Source organism: Ranitomeya imitator, chromosome 6 (assembly GCF_032444005.1).
Source record: "Ranitomeya imitator isolate aRanImi1 chromosome 6, aRanImi1.pri, whole genome shotgun sequence".
NCBI classification, from domain to species: Eukaryota; Metazoa; Chordata; class Amphibia; order Anura; family Dendrobatidae; genus Ranitomeya; species Ranitomeya imitator.
In genome coordinates, this window is record NC_091287.1 from 149817953 (window position 1) to 149842464 (window position 24512).

Genomic DNA, 24512 nt, shown 5'->3' on the forward strand with positions numbered 1-24512 from the left:
AGTCTGTGGGAATAAAGTGAAGACTTTTAGTCACTGTAATGATATTGAATCAGTTGTTCAGGAAACCCCAAGTTTGCTTCTTATGATTGCTCATAAGGCAGTGAAATAACAGACGGCAGCTGTGTCAGAGAGAATTTCTTAATTCTTCATCATCAGCCGCACTACACGTTATTGTCTATACACCTAGGTTATCTCCCCCCCCCCCTCCTTCTTCTGCTCCAAGCAGTGGCGGGACAGTAGTAATGACTGCCAGAGGTATTTGTGTTAAGTTACTTATTTTTCTCTCCAAAAGTCATAAAATGGTCTGAGCTTAGCTATAGGATACCTGTGAAGAACTGCGTGTGAAAACCTGGTAGCTGCTGTGCACATGGCAATAGAACATAGAGTGTATGTAACATGGGCAGCTTCAGACAATAATGTGTCTAATATGGTGAAAAAAGAGAACAGATTCTGAGGCTCTGGAGACTAAAAAAAAGAAAAAAAAAAGATAAAAGAGGAGGGCGGTGAAAACATTAACATTGGTGTGTATAGCTTGGAGCACCAGAGCAGAGCTCGAAATGTTCCTCCCCTTCCTTACTCATAGACCAAACTCCCACCCTCTCATTCACTTAGTTGAGGCCAATCGTCCTCTCTGTCTGTCTCTTTTTCACTCTCTCTCTCTCACTCTGAGACAGAAGTCAGAGCTTTTCCTCACTGACAGCCTCAAGTACTCACAGCACTTACAGAAGACTAAGAGAGACACTGCTAACTAAAACTACACTGAAAAACTTTTTTCTCTATTTTGCTCCTGATTATTTTTCATTAGAGGAAAAAAAAAAGTTCTAGTTTTTCTTTTTTTTTTTTTATAAAGGGATAAGCTTTTCACGCAGAGAATAAAGAAGAGAAAAAAAAAAGTAAGCCTATAAAACCTGGTGTCAGGATGTCTGTACATTTACTGAAAGGATTTCTGCTGGTACTTTGCTGGATTATGGTGAGGAGTACGCCAACTCCAGGATCTGAGGGGCACAGTTCAGTCACAGACTGTCCATCATGTTTGCTCTCGAGATTCCACAAGGATGCACCCACTTCTCAGACTGACATGGTTGAGGCAGTGAAGAAGCACATACTAAATATGCTGCACATGAGGGACAGACCCAACATCACTCAGCCAGTGCCTAAAGCTGCGCTTCTAAACGCTATCAAGAAAGTTCACGTGGGGAAAGTGGGAGAGGATGGCCAAGTGCAAATAGATGATGTTATTGCACGGAGAGCAGAAATGAATGAAATTTTGGAGCAAACTTCAGAAATCATCACTTTTTCTTTTACTGAAGCAGGTGAGTGTGGCTGTCACATTTTTGGGGCTATGAAGCAATTTAAAAGGTCCATAACTAGCAATGGCCAAAGGGGTAGAAATGCCCAAAATAATGTGTTTTCTGTGATCTAACCTTGGCTGCAGCCTCCCTGTTTACATTAGCTAAATTCACCTAGAATGAGCTATCTCTAAGAATCTTTAACAAAGTACAAGTGTTTCAGAGGGGGGAGGGTATGGACATTCTGCAAAACTCCACAAGAACCCCCCACCTAAGAGGGCTAAATATGACTTGTGCCCTTAGGGCAGGTTTTTATCCTAGCAATGCAATTAGCCGGCAGGGCACAAAAACAATAACCGCGTTATTTGTAGCTGAAGGTAGCAATGACAATTAAGGGTTAAGCCGAAACTTAGGCAGAAGGAAGATGAGGTGCCAGGAGAGTACCCGGCGCTGTGGGTGCCACTCTAATGCACAGCTGCTGCGCCAGGTCGCAGAGCTCAGAGAGCTGTGCACTTGCAGCCGTCACAGCTGTAAAATTAGGCAAGGAGATGACTTTAACTGCTGTATATATTCCCCTCCTAAAGTAGGAGTTATACTATCCCACTGAGGAGTCGCCTTAAAGTGCTCCATCATCTGCAGACCGATAGCTTACCTTACAGCGCTGTCGAAAACGGGGAAATATCTATTAGAAAAGAACATTTCTGCGCTTCTTCCACTTTGGAAACATCTCTAGGATTTTCCAGTCTGGACCATCAGTGTTTTTTGATAACAGTCATCTCTCAATTATAGGAATAAAAGTTAAGCACTGGCTGTTTGCTGAAATACTCTGCAGCAGGCAGAAGCTGGGAGCCTGTCAAACCTCAGGTTGGCCAAAACTGTTAAAGGAACGGGCTTGTAAACACATTTTTTTTTTGTATTCTTGCCTCTAAGCCAAAGCAAAAAGAATGTCATTGTTTAGCGCAGAACATGGTAGTCAAAGTATGTGCGGGAACTATAAGCATTTCTGTTTAAAGTGTGCTCCAGCAATATAAACAATTAGGACAGCACTCAGAGTTTCCAGTCTTAAAAAACCTGTTGACTCAGATGTTCTGTCTGCAGGAAAAGCCTTGCAGTGTGAGCATGCCTTCAGATCAGACATTCCTGCCAGCTTTCTGCTGCTTCTGAGTACACAATGAAGTATTGCGTCCTAGCTCCCTGTCAATGAGACTGTGTTATGGAGCCTGGAGGTTACCAGTCAGGCTTCATATGGCTTGGTGAATAAATGCAATTCACATGTGTGGAGAAGGCGCCCGCTGCACTCCTGGAATGCTTGACAAGGCCACTTGCAAGGAGAAGAGTTTGCATACAATAAAGATGCATGTTGGCTCTTCAGGTTACCCAGCTGCTTTGTGAGTAAGATTTCGATTGGCGTAATTCATATTCTCCCTACACGAGATAAATCAAAGTATAAACCTTCTGGCTTTAAGTGTTGAAGCCAATACTCATAATTGGATGCCAAAACGTTATTTTCGGCAGGCATAAGGCTACGCATTATGTAATGTATGAATCAGTTGCTAGGCAGAGAATATCTTGGCAAGTAACTTTACCCTATACCATACTTTTAAAATACAAAAAATTCCGTCTTTAAAAAAATTGTACCGTTAAAAAGTTCTTTAGATATAAAATGGATGATATAATAGTCCGACTGATGTTGTCATATCAATTAAAATCCTGCTGTGGCCCGGAGCGCAGCTGCTCCATGATGTCAGGCTTTTCGAGAAGTTCCGTTGCTTTCATTGGGCTCTCTGCAACCTCACAACAACCTTGTAAATTAAATGATCTAATGTGGTTGGCTTGCAACAGGCAAAAGCATTCGGCCAAATGGGTGGTTGCTGCATTACGCCGGGGGGCGACCATATTTTAGGGCTGTGTTCGTGACTAAAAAAAAAAAGCCTGTGGAGACTTCCCAGGTCAGGACAGGTGAATACACCCGCACTTTAAGTTTCATATTTAAGTGCACCTTCGTTGGGTCAAGGTAGCGAGTGTCGAGGATATTTTGCCTGTGAACAGGTAACGATAAGTAAAAGCAGACTGGGAGATCGGTCATGGGCTAGGACACAGTAGAGAGGTCATATCTCCTGGTTAGGAGTCCATCACCCACTCTAGGTATAGTCAGACAATTTTTATGGAAACGCATATGTAGCAGGCATTTTTGTAAAATAAAAAGTTCTAATCCGTTATTTAGACATGTCCATTTTACATGGTGTATATCATTATTCTAGCCATCTGACAGCAGCTAATGAGTAGCATGGAATGATAACCATATAACAGATGTCTGGTGGCATAGAGGAGGCCAGTGATAATATTTACTTGCTATGGATCACATGCATCATTCCATGTAGTAATACAAATCATCCATTCATTCCAAACTTAGATTTACTGCACATTGATATAGGGAAACCTAATATCTGGCAGCATGCTTCATCATTAAGTTTCATTTACAGCAGCGTTGCAAAGAGTTAAACACCAATGCTAATAAGTCCAGTAAAACTTGCAGTCCTGTGAAACAGTAGCTTCATTTCAATGGCCACTAGAGGGCGCTGGCTACTGCAAACTGCATTTCCCCAGCTACTTCTACCTAATGACTTCTCATGCAGAGCTACAGCAGTAAAGTCTCATTGGATAACGGCTGTCCTATCCACTGGTAAGGGCTGTTATATAAAAACAACATCTTGACTACCTTTCTATGGAAAAGAAAACGAGCAGGCACCATAGCGAGAGGTTAAGTCAAATAAAGAATATATAGGATTGCACACAAGGAACCACAAACAATGCAGCGCTTCCCAGCCCCACGGTAAGGGTGCGCAGCCATGATTTAATATATCCACAAGCTGACGTACTCATGATTTAGATCTCTATTCTACACACGGACAAAAGCAGATTAGGTAGTTTTCTGCCTGCGATTTTTCTCATTGACTGCAATTGCAATTAACGGGAGACAACGGTCGGATTTCTTCTTCTCGTATAATAAGGCCTTTAGTCACATTCATCTTGGTGGATTTCAATCATTCTGCAATCAATAACATCATATTGACAAAGGGCAAACAAGGGCAATATTTCAATAGGAGCTAGCTCCGAGAGGGTAGCATTTATCAGAACCTTCACAACTGTTTGGCTTAAGCAAGTGACAGAGGAGAGAAAAGTCAAAAGGAGCCGTTCTCTTTTGATGGGAATATCGTTCAAAGCTTTTTCTCATTTTGGAAAATGAGTTTACTGATCTGGAACGAGCTTGCGGTGACAAATAACATGTCTTCGGCTATTTATGGCACTTTTCTTTCTAAGAATACAATTTCAGCTTGTTTTTGAGGAAACAAATTCATCTAGCCACAGAAAAAAAATACTAATACATATTCATTGCCAGACTTGTCAGCAGCCGAAATGCAAAATTTTTTTTTTTTCAGAAATACTTAATAGTCCATAAAGAAAACTACTAGTAAGTTCCTTGTCAAATGTATCATCCAAAAACAAAAGGGTCACCAGACTGGTGACCGCCGCCGATTGAGCTCCACCACAATCCCGCATTCCCTTCATGTTAGTAAATTGCATGTGTGCAACAGAATTGTACTTAGCAGGAAATCAAACGGCAGTGTTAGTTTATTCCTGGATTATTCACCTGATGGTATGTATATCAGGCAGGCGGCTGTGTGTCATGCCAAGATGTCTCTTTGCAGAAGTTAAGGCATGCACAGTAACTTGTATGAGTCCTGTGCACATAGTATCACTCTGAAAGACTTACTCATAATCTGCCAATATTTCTCACAAGGTTCTATTATCGGGCTACTGTTAGCAAGGCTTTATTTAGTTTGCCTATTATTTTGCCTACCTCATTTTCCCTTTATAAGTAGCACTTCTCTTCAATTTGTGTTGATTCGAGAGACTTCCCCAGTTTTATGAATGTTTGATCTTCCTAGACAAGTACTAGAACACAAAATGTGTGCACATCATGACCAGCAGTGACTTTACATCTTTATTGATCATGACTTCATCACATTGGACTCTACAATAAAGTCAGTCTGTAGAAGTTGAGCTTAGGAAATCCAGGCAGATCATTCATATATGAGGTCTCTGTAGACCAGATACATAAAATATGCTCATTTAGAGCAATGAATGGATCCTGGCGGCTTGCATGCATAGGCCACAATATAAATACACAATGACTTCCTAAAGGGTCTGCCTTTTATTTAGTGTAGATGGGTAATAATGGTGTGCACTCAGCCTAATAAGAGCGAGGTGCTGGTGTAATGGACTGTGAGAAGTCCCTAACAATGAAACATATTGATACACCACACACTCTATTGGTATTCATATGCAAAAATAGTAAAGTTTAAATCACATAAGTATGGGAGCAAAATATGTACAATGAGCGATCAAATAAATGTTGACGTTTCAACCCTCCTGAGTCTTACTCATAAGTCACTTCAATAGTAGAATGTAGGTTTATTGTGAAACCTTAAGTGGGTATAAGGGTTGCTGCTGGTATGCAGCAGTAGTGTGGATAAAGAAGGACAATGCCCAAAAGGTAGGGGACCTGGTCTGAGCTGATGCTAGCCAGCATACCAGCAACCCTTATACCCACTAAGGGTTTCACAATAAACCTACATTCTACTAATGAAGCGACTTGTGAGTAAGACTCGGGAGGGTCGAAACATCAAAATTTATTTGGGCGCTCATTTTATTTAGTGTAGATAAGGAAACCCTTCCCAGTTATATTAATCTAATCCCAAAAGACCACAACCTATCAAAATGCATGAAGAGAGCTCTTTAAACTTGGGAACAACCCTATAGTAATAGAAATGTTATTTTAAGTAGCATTTCCTTAATCTCATGAACTCATATGTGGTCCTGATGGATTTTGGGTTCCTAACTAGCTTACAGTAAACTTCTCAAACAGTTTATCTACCTTTAGAAGACATCATAGTCCTGTCACAGTAAAGTACAAAAGACCCCAAAAAGGAAGAAAAAAAACAACACATTTAAAAAAAAAGCCATCAAGTAACATTAAAAATAGGTAAACAAAAAAAACCCCCAAAAGTCAAACTTTTGACATAGTCAATGTCATACGAAATAAGTTTTGATTTGTAGGGTCCCGGATACTGAGACTCCCACTTGTCCTGAAAGAAAGGTGCATAAGAACTCAGATCCTCAAGGTTTGACCGGAGCGTTGTACCGACTCATAGAAAGTCTATGTCAATCTGACAATTAACTGAGCCATTTTGCCCCTTCGTTCTCAGAACTTGGACCGTTACTGATTTTAAACTTCTGACAGCCAAATGTAACTTGGCAAAAGTTTTTGAATAGTGTAGTTCTTGTTTAAAAACATTTTCCTGATCTTGCATCATGTCCTGTTCAGTACCTCTACCTCAATGGACTGCTCACTAACATTACGAAGCTTTAACATTTACCTTCAGATATCTGTATTCTTACATGGTAAGGTGAGTGTGCAGGTCTTTGGACCACTGCGCTATAATGAAGGAACTCACATGTTCCGTTGTACCATACAATACATTTATATCAAAGTAAATCCTACTTCTGATTAGCCAATATATGTAGGTCTCATAAAGCCAGTGGGTACCTATCTTCTAGCAGTAACTGGTAGTCCCAGCTCATGTGGTCCGCTGATACTATATTCTAGCATATTTGTACTGTGTAACTACGCCTGGAGAGAGATAGAAGAGGGGAGACATGTTAAAGCTTTGTGCGTGCAATTCTTAGAGGTTTGACCCCAAAATGACAGTTTTGTTTGCCTCCTGCTTTTTTCCTGCTTTCTTTAGAATTTTATTGTAAAATAGTTGACGTGAACATACTTCCTCGAAATGTGCAACAGCCCTGAAATCATACAAGCAGAAACAGAATTGCATTTTATGTGTTCCAGTTATTAGTATACAACATGTTGTAGCAGACCAAAACATAGACAGTCCTGCCTGTTCTGCAGCAACACATTTCGAGGCCTATAAAACACCGTACTAACGAGTCATCGCTCAAACTGCTTGTATCATCGTGAGAAAGAATGGCAGTGACCATCTGTGAGACTCTGATCATTTTTTATAATTATTTTTTTTGGAACAGTAAAACTAAATTCAATGTCTTCTAAACTGTCACCTTCCCCAAATAAAGCAATACGTGTTATAATAAGAAACGCTTCATTTGCTCATGATCAAATAACCCAGCAGAACCTATTACTCATTTCACCCTCTGCCAAGTACATGTAGTCTTTATCAAGGGAACGCCCCCACATCATGATGTTCACGATCAGAACCATTATGCCAACAAGTATATGCATAGGAGAAAACATCCCAAAATATGCTCTTCTCTGATTATATCCATTCCTCAGCATATCTACCACCAGAGTGCTATAATTATCGTGCACACAGCATGTTAAATTAGAAACATAGCTGTCAATGACAAAGCTTTCTATAAACACTTTATAAATCTGCTTATGCAAGACAGATGCACAGGCAGGTAAATAAATGTGCACAGGAAACTACAAAAACTTTTACTATACATGGATAAGATACAGATGTAGCAGAGCTGACTTAGCTTCTTAGTGTAATGTCACAATGAATTAGCCTAGTTAGTTTACTTGCAGTCCTTTAGGGAAGCTGTAGAGACCATGACATCAAAATAATGCCAAATTAAAAACTGAACTCTATTACCTATTTTCTTCTTTTTAAATATATTTTAAACACTATTCTACATATCTACATCCCATTGCGAGACTTAAATGTAAGATATGTTAGAAGATGAGAAGGTTATGCTGCTTGAAATGCTATTGCAAACGTAGTCACTTAAGTGAGCTGACAGTAGAGGCAGATGTGTATGCCCTTGTAGATCTGTGTAATGATGAAAGCTGAATATGCCATGCAGATGTATGAGGGATTATTAGTAATCAAGAGGCCTCTGACATATTCCCATTTAGAGGTAATGACTTGCATGATATTTATCCTGTAGAGTCGCATGGACCAACATTTAGGAGAAGTGAACTATATTGCCATGAAAAGTAGTGGAAGAAGTGAGCAAGCTGTTAAAGCCAAAGCCTCACACATTGTGCTATGTATCTTCTCCAATGTATGAATCGTGTGAAAAGAAATCTAATTATGCATGCAATATAGCTGAAAGTCAAGTGACTGAAATAATATTTATATTTGCTTTTGTTGCCCTTGACCTGTAGGACCCTCGAAGAAGATACTCCACTTTGAAATTTCCAAAGAAGGCAGCGATCTATTGATAATCAGGGAAGCAGAACTTTGGTTTTTCCTTAAACTCTCTAAAGCCAATCGAAGTCGGACGAGATTAACAATTCGTTTGTACCAGCAGCAACGAGGGCAAAAGGAGCATAGAGGACCCGATGGGAACAAGAATGAAGTGTTGATTGCCGAGAAAGTGGTGGACACAAAGAAAAGTGGCTGGCATACATTCCCTATATCTGGGAGCATTCAGCGCCTTCTGAATCATGGAAAGTCATCAATGGATGTTCGAATAGCCTGTGACCAATGCCAAGAATCAGGAGCAACCCCTGTATTGCTTGGTAAGCGGAAGAGAAAAGATGATGAGGACAAAGAAGCAGGGGCAACTGGAGGTGAAGAAGAAAAAGAACAGTCACATAGACCTTTCCTAATGATCGTGGCTCAGCAGACAGATGAACACCCTCACCGAAGGAGGAAACGTGGCTTAGAATGTGACGGTAAAGTAAGCAACTGCTGTAAAAAGCATTTTTATGTAAGTTTCAAGGACATTGGCTGGAGCGACTGGATCATAGCACCTCCTGGCTACCATGCCAATTACTGCGAGGGAGATTGCCCTAACCACATCGCAGGGACATCTGGGGCTTCTCTGTCATTTCATTCCACAGTCATTCACCAGTATCGGGTTAAAGGCCACAGTCCCTTCAATAGTATCAAATCTTGTTGTGTTCCCTCTAAGTTGAGAGCCATGTCCATGCTATACTATGATGATGGACAAAATATTATTAAAAAGGATATCCAGAACATGATTGTGGAAGAGTGCGGTTGCTCGTAAAAAAAAGAACAAAATGCAGAAACAATGTCTGTTGTTGAATACGCTAATCAAGAAGACGACAAATGACTTGCAGCTGAGCAATGATCAATGGAAGAAGAAATAAGATACAAAGGAAGTGCAAGTTCTACACCTGCAGCAACCAATATATGAAAGGAACATTTCCAGCTCTTCTAGCCGGGAGTGTGACTAATAGACTTACAGGCACGAGAATACCCCTGTATATCTATAGATACATCACATTCACTGTTTGCGTAAATGTGTTTGCATTTATACCAGTTTGTATAGATAGATATACAGAGATCCAGACCACCTTCTTAAGACTCTAAAAGTATCTATACTGCGCGGGAGACTCGACTTCTTCCTCTGCACTATTACTGCAAAAAAAAAAATTGAAAGCATACAAAGTTAAATTTCGCTAAGGTGCTTACGATCTTAGAACTATGCAACTCATGGGGATTGAAAACTGTTTACCCAAAACAAAGAAAAGAGAGACTTTTCAGTGGAAGTAACATGTTTAATATTTTTGTTCTTTCATGAGAGATACTTGAAAGGAACATGTTGGTTCAGATACTGGAACCAAACATTTCTATATTTTGTAAAAAAAAAAATGTTTCTTTTTTATTTGCACTACAACAGTATTTGACCTGTTTAATATCCTTATTTAACAAGTATTTTCAAGAGAGGTTTTAAGAGCTGCACTTAACATGAGCTATATTGGAAATGCTACAGCACACATCAAAATAGATATTTTTATGACTATTTTCAATATTTTTTCTACCTTTAATGAGACACTTACACCAAAGACGTGTGTGAAGATATAAGTCTGCCTGTGGTTAATAATCACTGAGCATATGGGAGGGAAGAAGTTAAAGGATTGAGTGTAAAAGAAAATGTAACAAAGCCAAAATTACATATTTTATTTCCATTCATTATGGATAATTGTGCTGCCCTTTAGCAGCTTGTATTTCCTTTAGAAAATGGCACTTCAGCAATTTTTTTTTCTCTATACCATATTTTTCCATATTTTCTTTGCCGATTATCATTCTGCTAATGGGTTAATCTTAATCTAAGATAAGATTTTCTTGGCTTATGGAACAAATTACCTACATAAGTTATCTTCTGACAGTAATGCAAGCTTCATACTGTGCAAAAAAAAGTAGCAAAATTAAAAACCACTCTGGCTGTTCTTATTTGCCAACCGGCGTAATTTTCCAATATATTAAAAACTTACACCAACAGAACATTTCAGTAATAGAACATATCATGGCAGTAGTCGATATGAAGTAATTATGCATTTGTCGAATCGTTTTGATTTTTTTCCCCACAGTATTTAGCTTGCATCTTAAAGCAATATATGTATTTGCCTATTTAACTGACACATTTCAAGCGCCTTTTGCATAAAAAAGGACAGAAAGAAAATATGATCAAAAATCTAAAAGGACTCGGAAAGTTAAAGAGTGTAAAGTTTTTACACTGCTGTACATAACTCATTTTCAAGACAGAAATTTGTAAAAAAAAAAAAAAGTCAACTGTTCACTGCTTTAACAGAGTATACTTTTATTCTCTCTTCACACTGCTAGTTAATCACAAGGGTTCCTCATATAGTAACTTTAGTATCTTAGTATTAATTTGCCAGTTTACATTAAAGCCATAGAAAATAAAAAATGGGCCTACGAAATGAGCATTCCTTTAGAGACTCTATAGATGTCAAACTCAATATTTTATTCATTAATATGTATATGGCGTTTTATGCCTTATGTATTGCTCAGTATGAGTAAGCATAGTTCTGCAATACACTACAAAATCCAAAACTTTTTAACAAATTAGTACCTTGATTATCATGACACCTATGTTTTTGATATCATCAGTGTCACCGGTAATCTACTCGATTAAAGATTTGTTTGCCTTAATATTTTTGCAAAAGACAAATATCTTCTCCCAAACACTAATTTTCCAAAAAACGAATGTCACACTCAATATAAATTGAAGGAAGAATATCTACAGATATTATTAAATGATTGTTCATCCAGGCTGGTTTTCCAGATTTTCGATTTGTACTATATTCTATAAAGGTCATTTCCTTCATTGTAAAATATTTTGTCATGCTAGGCATAAAATCCCCTCAATTTAAACCAGCAAATTGATGTGACACAACATTAACAGATACATAATAACCACTTTTTGTAAGCTGTATATTTTACTTGTATTATTGTAAGTCATGAAAGGACTGTAAAGGTAATTACCAAATACTTTTTCTAAACGGTGGTCATAAACCTCGTAAGTTGTGAAAAATTAACTAAAGTTAAAACACTACTTAAAGAGATTTTAATTTCCGTTAGCCACTATTAGAAATAACATAACTCTAAGTTACTGTATAGATTTATTTTAAAAAAATAATAATTAAAAAAAACAATGACATCTGAGCAAGGCAAATGAAGGTCAGATTAAGAGGGAAATATAAATAGACACAGGAGGCCATTATGTATCCTCCGACTCATGGAAAAAAAAAAAGATTTGTTCTACAGTATATAGTGTCTTTCTATAATTTACAATGAAAGTATAGGAAACAGAAAATCTGCATGACAAGATGAGAGAAAATAGGATGGTAATCAAGGCTGACCACTACTAAATAGCATGGAGGACAATTTAGTTTAATGAAATATGCATGTCCACAAATAGCAATAGAAATTGTTACCATATTTAAACATTTTGCAGGCCATCCTATATTGTAGGCAACCCTTCTTTAAGGTAGCTGTTGAAAAAAAAAAAAAAACTAATTAATGGTAAATGTTACCACATTTTTTCTAAAGCCATGAGTCCATCTCCCTTATCCAGAAATAATCTTTTCATCATTAAGCATTTATGTGGAAAAAAAATATATTTTTTTTCTTGTCGATTTTGTGTTTGTTTTTTTTTAGTTACTTACACTTTTTTAATTTACATGTTTAGTCAGCACTTGCATTGGGACAAAAACTTTTAGTAAGATCCTTATGACATCTATATTACTAATAGTCAATTAAAAAGCAAAAACCTTATCGTGAATTATTTTATTTCCGTGATACCCTTTAAAATAAATTATCGCAGGAAAAAAAAAAATGATTTAACGCAAAACACTTGCCGTTGGTTAAATGTTCTGCATCACCCAGAGTCTTTAAAAATCATAAAGGTCCAACAACATTGCATTACACCAAGCGGTGGGTATTGTTTTCATCCCTAGGTATTAAACAGCCACATTTTGGAACTAAAGGCAGTTAAAATTTCCATTTTCCATTTCAATACTAATGCAAAATAAAAAAAAAATAAAAAAAAATAAAAAACATTTTAACTTACAGAAAGGTAATTTATTCTTTTACGTTGCTCTATTAAAACATTTATTTATTTTGTAAAATAATAAAACAACATGGTAAATCTATAAACAATTTCTTCTTTATATTTTAGCTATCGCAACCAACTCATTCTCGGAAATATTTTATTTGCATTCCACTTTCATCTTTGTTAATTGCTTTTACCTATGTTCATTCTGCTATATGTAATTAAAGTTGTTAATTTATATGAGAATATTTTCAACTATGTCAATGGTTTCTTAATATTTATTGTGTAAAAGGACTGGTATTTTTTTTTTTATTTACGGTTTGTTGAAAGAGATGTTTGCATTTGTTTATAGTAGATATTATTTATTTGGACGGCATACCGCTCAGTATGATTTTCATGTGAACGGTATGCTAGCTGTACAATTTAGTGGGAAATACTCAACAGCTCCTTGTAGATTTTAGGATTTATGATTTTTCAAATACCTGTTGAAATAGGTTTTTTTTTTCCAAATCCTTTTTAAAAACTTTCTTTAAAAGGTCCACCATGCACACAGGTGGTTGCCTTGGTAAAAGGCTGTTGTTAAAAAGGATGCTAAAAAAAACCCAACAAACTATGGAGTACTCCTATAATGAGGTCATTTTTTTTATGTACACGCAAGATGCTTGAGTCAGATATGTTTTTATCTTGATCTTATGTCCTCTTGTTCTTTGAACAACAGCAAAATGAAACAACTTAAGTGAACTAAATAAACAGAGTTTACTGAGACACTTGCGTCTGTCACTGTGTGTTTTTGTTATGCCGGGGTCTTCATGGAATGGGAAGAAATGCAAAGGAAATGCTATATATATATGCCTGATGAGCTATTTCGATATTGTTTTCTTGGGAGGGACATTCCTGCTAAAAAATAATTAGCTCATCGTAGACCTTAAACACATGGTAATTTACGTGCTACTAATTACATATACATCTCTAACATAGACCTTTGCAAAGAAAAAAGAGAAAGACCACTTACTCAGATCACACTAAACAAGAGTCTATATATAGTTCAAACTATTCACAGTATGGGACAAGTAACAAATACCGACATCACTAATATTGAGACTATAGCAAAAGAGTTCATATTATAGAATCATAGAATGTTAGAATGTTGGAAGGGACCTCCTGGGTCATCTGGTCTAAAGCCCTGCTCAAGTTGAGTGAAGACTCGGTGACAGAAAGATGTTGTGCACAAACTCTTTACATTGTTGTACGTAGTCCATATAAGTCCATATTATGGTCCATTGACACTCTCCATGCTGATGGAGATGGTATTTTGGTTCCATTGGCTTTCTCCATGCCATTGTATGGTGCCTCTACATAGCAACATACTCCTGAGGTTTTCACCCTAAAATTTCTAGAATTTCTCCACAACATTGTATCCAACCAATGTATTAACCTGTACAGGGGCAGACACGTGCAGCAGAGGGCCCCTTTGTGAAAACAATGGTCCCTTGCTCTCCAAATGACTAATTTCCCTAGTAAAAGAGAGCCACTATATTCATTAGGTCAGTACGCTACATGCAATGTAATAAGCTGAAAGAGGCAAAACGAAACTTCTTTGAGGGTGGCAGTGGGCTCCCTAACCTACTGGGCCTCAATGTAGCTGCACACGTCACAAATATAATGGGTTCATCCTGGCCCAATAGACTGGAAGCCTATAATGGCTGTTTGTATAAGCTCTTAATTGGCTTAATGGATCAACTCAGATCTAAAGAATGAATTGGTTTATGTATAATTATAAATTGTAAAATATTGTTTCTGTGCTCAATCAAAAGCAGAACTCTTTAGTGAATATATATCTAGGTATATATATATATATATATATATATATATATATATATATATATATATAACTCGTATATATATAACTCGTATATATATATATATATATATATATATATATATTCCTTAGTGATATTTAAACAGTTTGTCTCATGTTGTTTCTGCAAGAAGCATGGCTGTGCCTCTGGCCTGAACTGTGTGCTCTTCTGCCTCCCATGTTACAAGCAGAGGCAACTTTGGATTATAGGAATGTAGGAGCACTGAAGTTGACCAGTAGTACATGGACCCGAGTTCAGGTTCTGGTACCTGACCCAAACTTTAGTCCAAAGTTCGGTTCAGGTACCAGAACTGTACCCAAACTTGAACTAGGATCCGAACTCCATTAAAAAACAATGGGGACCCGAACTTTGGAGCAGGAAAGTACTCTCTTTCTCTCTGCAACGGACTTCTCCCAAAACTCTGAACTTCGCAAGAGACTTCCGGAGAAGTCCGTGTTTGGTTTTTGATAGTGATGAGCGAGTGTGCTTGTTACTCGAGTTTTCCGAGCATGCCTGGATGTTCTCTGAGTATCTTGGGCGTGCTCATAGATTATGTTTTGTCTCCACAGTTGCATGATTTGCAGCTGCTAGACAGCCTGAATATATGTGGTGATTCCCTAACAAACAGGCAATCCCTGCATGTGTTCAAGTTGTTTAACAGCCAAAAAATCATGTAGCTGCGAAGACAAAAACATAATTTATGAGCATGCCCAAAATACTCGGAGAACACTCGAGCATGCTCAGAAAACTCGAGTAGCGAGCACACTTGCTCATCACCAGTGTTTAACTGTCCAGAACAAACTACAAACTTTTAAGTTCAGGTTCGTTCATCTCTATTGGCCAGATCTAGTAATTGCCGATTTCCAAGCAATGTTTGCAAGTTCTATAGCAAACAATTTGCATGCACTGTGCTTCTTGACTAAGAACCCAGTCATGTCTCAAAGATGGCATTAGTGGCCGGTAACCTTGGCTATGAGGAGTAAACTATATAATTTAAAATCCATTTAAGAACAGAGAAGATTTTTACTGTGGAAAATTGCAAAGCTGTTTGTTTTTGCAAGCACGTTGCAATGTTTACCCATTTAAGATAATGGGTTAAACAATAAAATAATATGGACTATATGGACTAAAACAGTTGGTGGTAATGTTGAAGAGGTTTCCTACAAAAAAAACAACTTAATGTCATTTATAGTATAGCTAGGTGAACATATCTGCTGCTGGTTCTTCGTGAGCGTTGTGGAACAGCTAAAGGAAACATATACAATATATTAAATATGTTATAGAAACATTCTATCTTTCCATTCTTTTTTTTCTAGGCAAAGACTAAATGACTGAATGAATAGTTCACATTTTGAAAGCATCATTGTGACACTTAGTTCTTAACATCTATTCCAGGAATTACTATATTGGCTTCTGAGTAATACACAGGAGACACTCAGACTAAGACATGTATAATACAAGTGTCTTACTCATTTAATCTATCTACCTAATAATCCTGGGCATTATTTTCCATTGCTTTACATATTTGTAGACCACCAGCATGGTTATCAGTAGTCCTTCCATTATAATGGACCTATGCCTAACGTAGGGAAGTATGCGATTGTGTAGAACAAATAATAATTTAGTATCTACTGTTTTGAAGAGAATCAGTAGTATATAATGTTGTACTGAGTAAAAAATGAATACTTTTATAAGCATTAGAATTTTTTTTATCATTTTTTTCATCAATTTTTTTATCATTTTTTTTTATCAAGACCCAATTAATGCCAGCATATTGTTTACACCATGGAACTTGCATAAATATCTATTGCATATAGTTTTTTCAGCACTGCAGTAGTAATATAAGTGACCTTTAACTTTGTAGAAGCAAATAGAAATATCGCTCTGAAATGCGATATCGTTTTTATATTATAAACTGTAAAGGCAATCTAAGGGGAAAGCAACATCAAATGGCATTAAATAGGAAAAAAAGAAACGAACAAACAATCAAGAATAAATGAAAATTTCAACCATTAGTGGAAGAGTTATTTAAACAACATAACAATCATCCTGCATTAAGAAAACATTTGTACCACAGTGCTTCATTGTAAAACTAACAACTTAATCCACCACAGAAAAGTAGACCTTCAGGCAACATTGGACAAACAGCCCAGCCCTAAGTGTTTTTTTCACTGCGCTTTGTCTGACTGTGTCATCTGAGCGCTTTGCTTATGTCCATTACAGTGATTTTCCGAACTGATATTTCTACATAGATGACCAAAAATTGGTTGAGGAAACTTTTTAATGCAATTTCATAGCCTGGCCCTTAACTAATTATAACACTTGGGTTGAGTACAAAATAATTTTACATGCATGAAGCTTGGGCTTACACAGTAAAGTTTCTTCTTCTGAACTTCTAAATGGAGATTTTCTCAACTGAGTTTCTAAGATATGAAAATCATCAAAACTCAAAACTAAAGAGTTTGGAGCTCCATAGTCTCACAGGTTTAAAGAGGTTGTCCGATCCCTAAAATATACCTTTATAAAAATGTATTTTTAACCCTTATCCACTTTTGAAATTTGTTTTATTTTAAAACATGAACGTTTTTTCCCTATAAAGCAAATCTTTATTATAAACCCTATACAGTTAATAAACCTGTATTTGTATTTCTTACTTCAGTTCCTTTGATGTTTTCTTTGCCAGTGGAGAAGAGCGGACCACTGAAAGTTCAGATTTGTCCGGTTCAATTGAACTTTAGTGAAACTTTTCAGTTGGAAAATCTCTCTCTCTCCTACCCAAACTAGCGAACTGTAAAATGGACATCCTGGAAAAGCCCCTGTGTGGAGATCAGCACCGGACACCTGTCCAGTATGAACCCCTAACTTTGCAGTCCGAGTTCTCATATTTCTATTTGACAGTTCTGCTCCAGGCGGGATGATAGGAGATGTTCGTACAAGGCCATCCTTGTAATGACATCTCATTTGAGACTCCACTCAAATGAAGTGTTGCAGGATCTAAAGCAAAAAGAAGCACATATAGGGATTAGCTACTTAGGGAGAAAAGTAGGGTATTGTAAAATAAAGCAAATTACAAAAGGGGTTAGGGGTTAAAATAGATATTCTAAGATATTTATAAGGACATTTTAGGTATGGGACAACCCCTTTAACATAGGGTTAAACCATGGACCTTCTGACTAGTCTAAATTACACATTAAATTTCGGTACTCTGACAGTAGTGGCTTAGTCAATAATCTTTGTCTTCTCCCCACCTTCCATCACAACACCCTTGCATTTACTATTCATTGTGATGGCTTATATAGCGCTATCATATTATGCAGCTTTTTACAAAAATTATCATCACTTTCCCCATTGGGGCTCACAATATAAAGGAAGGAAACTGGAGTACCAAGAGAAAACCCATGAAAACCCATGAAAACACGGGGAGAACATACAAAACTCCTTGCAAATGTTTTCCTAGGTGGGAGTTGAACCCAGGACCCCAATGCAAAGAAACAGTGTTAACCACTAAGTTTTGACTATAGTCAACCCACAAAATAAATCTGACCCAAACCAGAAAGTAAATAAATTCAGACCCCAGACAAGATCCATATATTTATTCTCTTTGCTTCGGGGCTCCTCTTCAGGTCCAGACCTAAAGAATATCATAATATTATTAGAAAATGGGCCACTGTTATGTTATTGGTGTTCAGCTAAGAACCACGCAGCATATAATTCATTCAGTTCCTTGCTAACTGCAATGGTTTTCATATGCTTCATCTGCATTTGCCACAAAGTAATAGCAATTAGTGGTAAAATGTGCATGTTTTGACTCGGTTTTTGGCCACTTCACAATACCACAGGAGAAGCATTATTTGTAAACCTATCTCTAAAGAGTAGCTGTCACCAAGTCAAAAGTGGCCAGTTTTTCATATTGTTTTATTCCCACTGGTCCCTATCGTATTCCAGCTACTTATTCTTCTTAAATGTGACATACGGCTACAGAGATATGAGTCTTTTTATTTACTTATTATAAAAAAAATTCCAGCTCACCAGCATAAATGATTGCAACAATGGGGGCAAGAAAACCACATGTGCCAAGATGTAGCTAGAGAGGAAAAGGAGAAAATGTTCAGCTCCACAATAGTGCAAAATAGTTTATTAACCCCTTTCTGACATTAGACGTACTATCCCGTCGAGGTGGGGTGGGCCCCTATGACCACCAATGGGATAGTACGTCATATGCGATCGGCAGCGCTCACGGGGGGAGCGCCGCCGATCGCGGCCGGGTGTCAGCTGCCTATCGCAGCTGACATCCGGCACTATGTGCCAGGAGCAGTCACGGACCACCCCTGGCACATTAACCCCCGGCACACCACGATCAAAGATGATCGCGATGTGCCGGCGGTACAGGGAAGCATCGCGCAGGGAGGGGGCTCCCTGCGGGCTTCCCTGAGCCCCCCGCAGCAACGCAATGTGATCGCGTTGCTGCGAGGGTCTCTTACCTCCCTCCCTGCCTGCTCCAGCCCCGGATCCAAGATGGCCGCGGATCCGGGTCCTGCAGGGAGGGAGGTGGCTTCACAGAGCCTGCTCAGAGCAGGCACTGTGAAGCCTGCACTGCTTTAAGTCAGATCGGTGATCTGACAGAGTGCTGTGCAAACTGTCAGATCATCGATCTGTGATGACCCCACCTGGGACAAAATAAAAAAGTTAAAAAATTTTTTTCCAAATGTGTAAAAAAAACTAAAAAAAAATATTCCTAAATAATGAAAAAAATATATATATTATTCCCATAAATACATTTCTTCATCTAAATAAAAAAAAAACAATAAAAGTACACATATTTAGTATCGCTGCGTCCGTAACGACCTGACCTATAAAACTGGCCCACTAGTTAACCCCTTCAGTAAACACCGTAAGAAAAAAAAAAAAACGAGGCAAAAAACAACGCTTTATTATCATACCGCCGAACAAAAAGTGGAATAACACGCGATCAAAAAGACAGATATAAATAACCATGGTATCCCTGAATATATCATCTTGTCCCGCAAAAAACAAGCCACCATACAGCATCATCAGCAAAAAAATAAAAAAGTTATAGTCCTGAGAATAAAACGATGCAAAAATAATTATTTTTTCTGTAAAATAGTTTTTATCGTATAAAAGCGCCAAAGCATAAACAAATTATATAAATGAGGTGTCGCTGCAATCGTACTGACCCGTAGAATAAAACTGCTTTATCAATTTTACCAAACGCGGAACGGTATAAATGCCTCCCCCAAAAGAAATTCATGAATAGCTGGTTTTTGGTTATTCTTCCTCACAAAAATCGGAATAAAAAGCGATCAAAAAATGTCACATGCCCGAAAATGTTACCAATAAAAACGGCAACTCGTCCCGCAAAAAACAAGACCTGACATGACTCTGTGGACCAAAATATGGAAAAATTATAGCTCTCAAAATGTGGTAACGCAAAAAATATTTTTTGCAATAAAAAGCGTCTTTCAGTGTGTGACGGCTGCCAATCATAAAAATCCGCTAAAAAATTTGCTATAAAAGTAAATCAAACCCCCTTCATCACCCCTTTAGTTAGGGAAACATTAAAAAATGTATTTATTTCCATTTTCCCATTAGGGCTAGGGTTAGGGCTAGGTTTAAGGTTAGGGCTAGGGTTAGGGCTAGGGTTAGGGCTAGGGCTAGGGCTAGGGTTAGGGCTAGGGTTAGGGTTAGGGTTGGGGCTACAGTTAGGGTTGGGGCTAAAGTTAGGGTTAGGGTTTAGATTACATTTACAGTTGGGAATAGGGTTGGGATTAGGGTTAGGGGTGTGTCAGGGTTAGAGGTGTGGTTAGGGTTACCGTTGGAATTAGGGTTAGGGGTGTGTTTGGATTAGGGTTTCAGTTATAATTGGGGGGTTTCTGTTATGATCTGGTAATTCAGTACCACAATGGACATAGAAGTCAGAGCACATACAGTGACCTGACAATAACCCAAAAACATAGAACGAGCTCTGAGACGTGGAAACTCTGCTGACCGCAATCCCTAATCCTCTCCAACCACACTAGAGGCAGCCGTGGATTGCGCCTAACGCTCCCTATGCAACTCGGCACAGCCTGAGAAACTAGCTAGCCTGAAGATAGAAAATAAGCCTACCTTGCCTCAGAGAAATACCCCAAAGGAAAAGGCAGCCCCCACATTTAATGACTGTGAGTTAAGATGAAAAGACAAACGTTGTTAGGACTGGCGGAAAGCACCAAGAAAGATGTAATAGATGCGTTCGCAGTCCGGGGTCCACCGTGCAGGTAAAAACCTGCTGCTAGTAAATGGCAGCGTAATATGGCGGTGGAAGCGAACCCGGTAAAACCACAGGTCCGCAATACTGCACTAAAGAGTGCAAGCAAGGAGTCAGCGAACACAACCCCAAGACACAGGATTGAAGTCCGATTAGACCCCTTGCTGACACAACACCGCAACAGGGTGTGTAAGGCAACTCTTATAATTAGAGCACCGAAGTGCGAACTGTGCCGTGCTGGCAGGCACCACTAAGCACCCAGACATGGGTCAGGAAGCGCACTACTGGCGCGTGGCGCCGCACTGGCGGTCACAGCAATAGACGCTGATACGTGTGTGACACGTTGAGAGATTAGTCTGGCGCTAGATAGCAGCCATACTCCATACGCGAACAGTCATACACTAGGGTAGGGGTATTTAATGAACGACTTGCACTCACAACAAACACACGTATTCAATTGTAAGACAATACTAGCGCATGGCCGTGCGGTCATGCGCAGTTTATGTAGCAGCAGCACAGGAAGTGGCTACAGTACCTTTGCCCTTTCAAGACCTGCCAAAAGGACCAATGGAATGTGCGGCAGAGCCTGAGCACATTACCCTCGATCTCCAATGGGAGATCTTACCCTGGACATGCTCAGTACGTGCAGACAAGGACTTAGTCCCAGAGAAGTCCGCTCGCTGCTGACCAGCACTGACTTTAATGGCAGAGACTGGAGAAGCAGCAGTAACTCTCTGAACAGAGTGAGAATGAGCAAGACGCTGGGACCGACGTCTTTGCTGAGCAGACTCCACTGCGGCTGGACAAGAATGGGAGACCGCAGCGGAGGTGGCTCGAGATTCCCCCTGTGCAGAAGCGGGAACTCGACCCCTAACATTACCCCCCTCCTAGGGCCCCCCCTCCTTGGGCCTCGCTACGCTCGAAGGCAGCAATGAGCTGCGGAGCCTGAATGTGCTCAGCAGTCTCCCAGTATCTATCCTCAGGACCGTAACCCCTCCAATCCACCAAATAAAATTTTTTGCCACGAACCACCTTGTACCCCAAGATAGCGTTCACCTCGTAATCGTCCGTAGACGAACCCGACGTCCCAGTAGATGACTCAGAAAACTGGGACATGTAGACGGGCTTAAGGAGGGACACGTGAAAGGTGTCGGTGATACCTAGGCGTGGAGGAAGGGCCAGACGGTAAACCACAGGATTAACCTGTTCGAGGACCTTAAAAGGACCTAAGTAGCAAGGTGCAAACTTGGTAGACTCAACTCGCAGCCTGATGTTACGGGCGGAGAGCCACACTAAGTCGCCAGGAGCAAAGGTTGGAGCGGGGCGCCGATGTGCGTCGGCGGAGGACCTCATTCTCTCCTTGGAAGCCTGAATGGCATCCTGAGTGTGATCCCAAATGTCCCGTGCCTCCACAGCCCAGTCTGCCACCCTGGAATCGGCGGAAGACACGGGCATGGGCACAGGTACCCGCGGATGCTGACCATAGTTAAGGAGGAATGGAGTCTGTCCAGTGGAATCAGCGATGGCATTGTTAAGAGCAAACTCCGCCCACGGTAGCAAAGATGCCCAGTCATCCTGCTTAGCGGAAACAAAATGTCGCAGATATGTGACCAAGCTCTGGTTGGCTCTCTCTACCAACCCATTCGTCTCGGGATGATAAGCCGAAGAGAGATTCAACTCGATACTGAGAAGACGACAAAGCTCTCTCCAGAACCGAGACGCAAACTGGGGACCTCGGTCACTGACAATTTTGTCTGGCATACCGTGAAGACGAAAGATGTGTTTGACAAACAACGCTGCCAAGGCCCGTGCAGAAGGTAACCGGGGAAGCGGCACCAAATGCACCATTTTAGAAAAATGGTCGGTGATTACCCAAATAATGGTACAGCCACGAGACTTGGGCAGACCCACAACAAAATCCATCCCGACCATCTCCCAGGGCCTGTCTGCCACCGGCAGAGGGTATAACAAACCAGCTGGCCGTTGTCGGGAAGACTTATTCTTGGCACAAGAGACACATGCCTGAACGTAGTCTCCGACGTCACGAACCATATGTGGCCACCAGTACGTCCTCGCCAGTAGCTCAGATGTCTTTTTTGCCCCAAAGTGTCCACCCACTCTGGATGAATGAGCCCAAGCGAGAACCTCCGGACGCAAATTGATGGGAATGAAAGTCTTGCCCGGGGGCACAGACTCCAGCGAAACCGGAGCTACAGTTCTCAGACTCTCCGAAGGGACAATGAGCCGAGGCTCGTCCTCCTCCTCCTCAGCTGACACGAAGGAGCGAGAGAGAGCGTCAGCACGAATGTTCTTCTCCCCGGCGAGATAATGTAGGGTAAAGTGGAATCGGGAGAAAAACAAGGACCATCTGGCCTGACGAGAATTCAGCCGCTGGGCTGTTTGTAAATAGACCAAATTCTTGTGATCCGTGAAAACTTGGAATGGGAACCGAGCACCCTCCAAGAGATGTCTCCACTCCGAAAAGGCCAACTTCATTGCCGGCAACTCTCTATCCCCGATGGAGTAATTTCTCTCCGCTGGTGTGAAGGTCTTTGAGAAAAAGAAGCATGGGTGCTTCCGACCCTGAGCATCCTTTTGATAGAGGACTGCTCCAGCACCAACGGATGAGGCATCCACTTCCAAAAGGAATGGCTTACCCACATCGGGACGATGTAAGATAGGAGCACTGGCAAAATGGGACTTTATAGAAGAGAAGGCCTTGGAGACCCCTTCGGACCACGATTTGGGATTCGCTCCCTTCTTGGTGAGGGATACCAAGGGAGCTACCAAAGTTGAGAAGTGGGGAATGAACTGGCGATAGTAATTTATGAACCCCATAAAGCGCTGCACCGCTTTAAGAGAATGGGGTTCCTGCCAGTCCATCACTGCTTGTAGTTTGGCAGGATCCATAGCCAATCCCTGGGCCGAGATGATATAGCCCAGGAAAGGCAAGGACTCCTGTTCAAACACACACTTCTCCAACTTTGCATATAAGGAATTCGCCCGTAAGAGTTCGAAGACTCTGCCAACATCTCTCCGGTGGGAGTCAATATCTGGAGAGAAGATGAGAATATCATCCAGATAGACTACAACCGAGGTGGAAAGCATATCCCGGAAGACATCGTTGACAAAGTCCTGAAAAACGGCTGGGGCATTACAGAGCCCGAAGGGCATCACTAGGTACTCATAGTGCCCATCCCTGGTATTGAAAGCCGTTTTCCATTCGTCCCCCTCACGGATGCGAATTAAGTTGTAGGCACCCCGCAGATCTAGTTTGGTGAATATCTTTGCTCCCCTTAGCCTGTCAAAGAGCTCCGATATCAGGGGCAACGGGTACTTATTTTTAATGGTGATAGCATTGAGACCCCTGTAATCAATGCAAGGACGTAATTCCCCGTTCTTCTTCTGTACGAAGAAGAATCCCGCCCCTGCAGGAGACACTGACTTCCTAATGAATCCTCTTGCCAAATTCTCCTGGATGTATTGAGACATAGCCTCCGTCTCAGGGAGAGAGAGGGGATATACCCTTCCCCGAGGAGGTTCAGCTCCAGGCAAGAGGTCAATAGGACAGTCATAGGGGCGATGAGGCGGTAGAGTCTCTGCTGCCTTTTTAGAGAATACATCTGCATAGCACCAATAGTACCTTGGAAGAGATGAAAGGTCTGCGGGTACCTCGGTAGTAGAGACCTGTACACACTCACTCACACACCTGCCCATACAAGACTTACTCCA

The 24512-nt window shown here is 40.1% G+C and overlaps 1 protein-coding gene across 1 annotated transcript; it reads left to right on the top strand.

The window, feature by feature from the left end:
* The first annotated feature begins 622 nt into the window (after positions 1–622).
* Positions 623–12629, top strand: INHBA (inhibin subunit beta A). The gene is made up of 2 exons (XM_069730209.1): positions 623–1313; positions 8497–12629. Exons 1-2 carry the CDS (start codon positions 920–922, stop codon positions 9342–9344), a joined length of 1242 nt encoding a protein of 413 aa, XP_069586310.1. The 5' UTR covers positions 623–919; the 3' UTR covers positions 9345–12629.
* The last annotated feature ends 11883 nt before the right edge of the window (positions 12630–24512 follow it).

What these genes read in the sequence shown, in the direction of transcription:
- INHBA (XM_069730209.1), top strand. Translation starts at nt 920, where the DNA reads ATGTCTGTACATTTACTGAAAGGATTTCTGCTGGTACTTTGCTGGATT. An exon ending in TTTTTCTTTTACTGAAGCAG is followed by an intron (nt 1,314 to 8,496) that starts GTGAGTGTGGCT and finishes CTTGACCTGTAG; the next exon opens with GACCCTCGAAGAAGATACTC.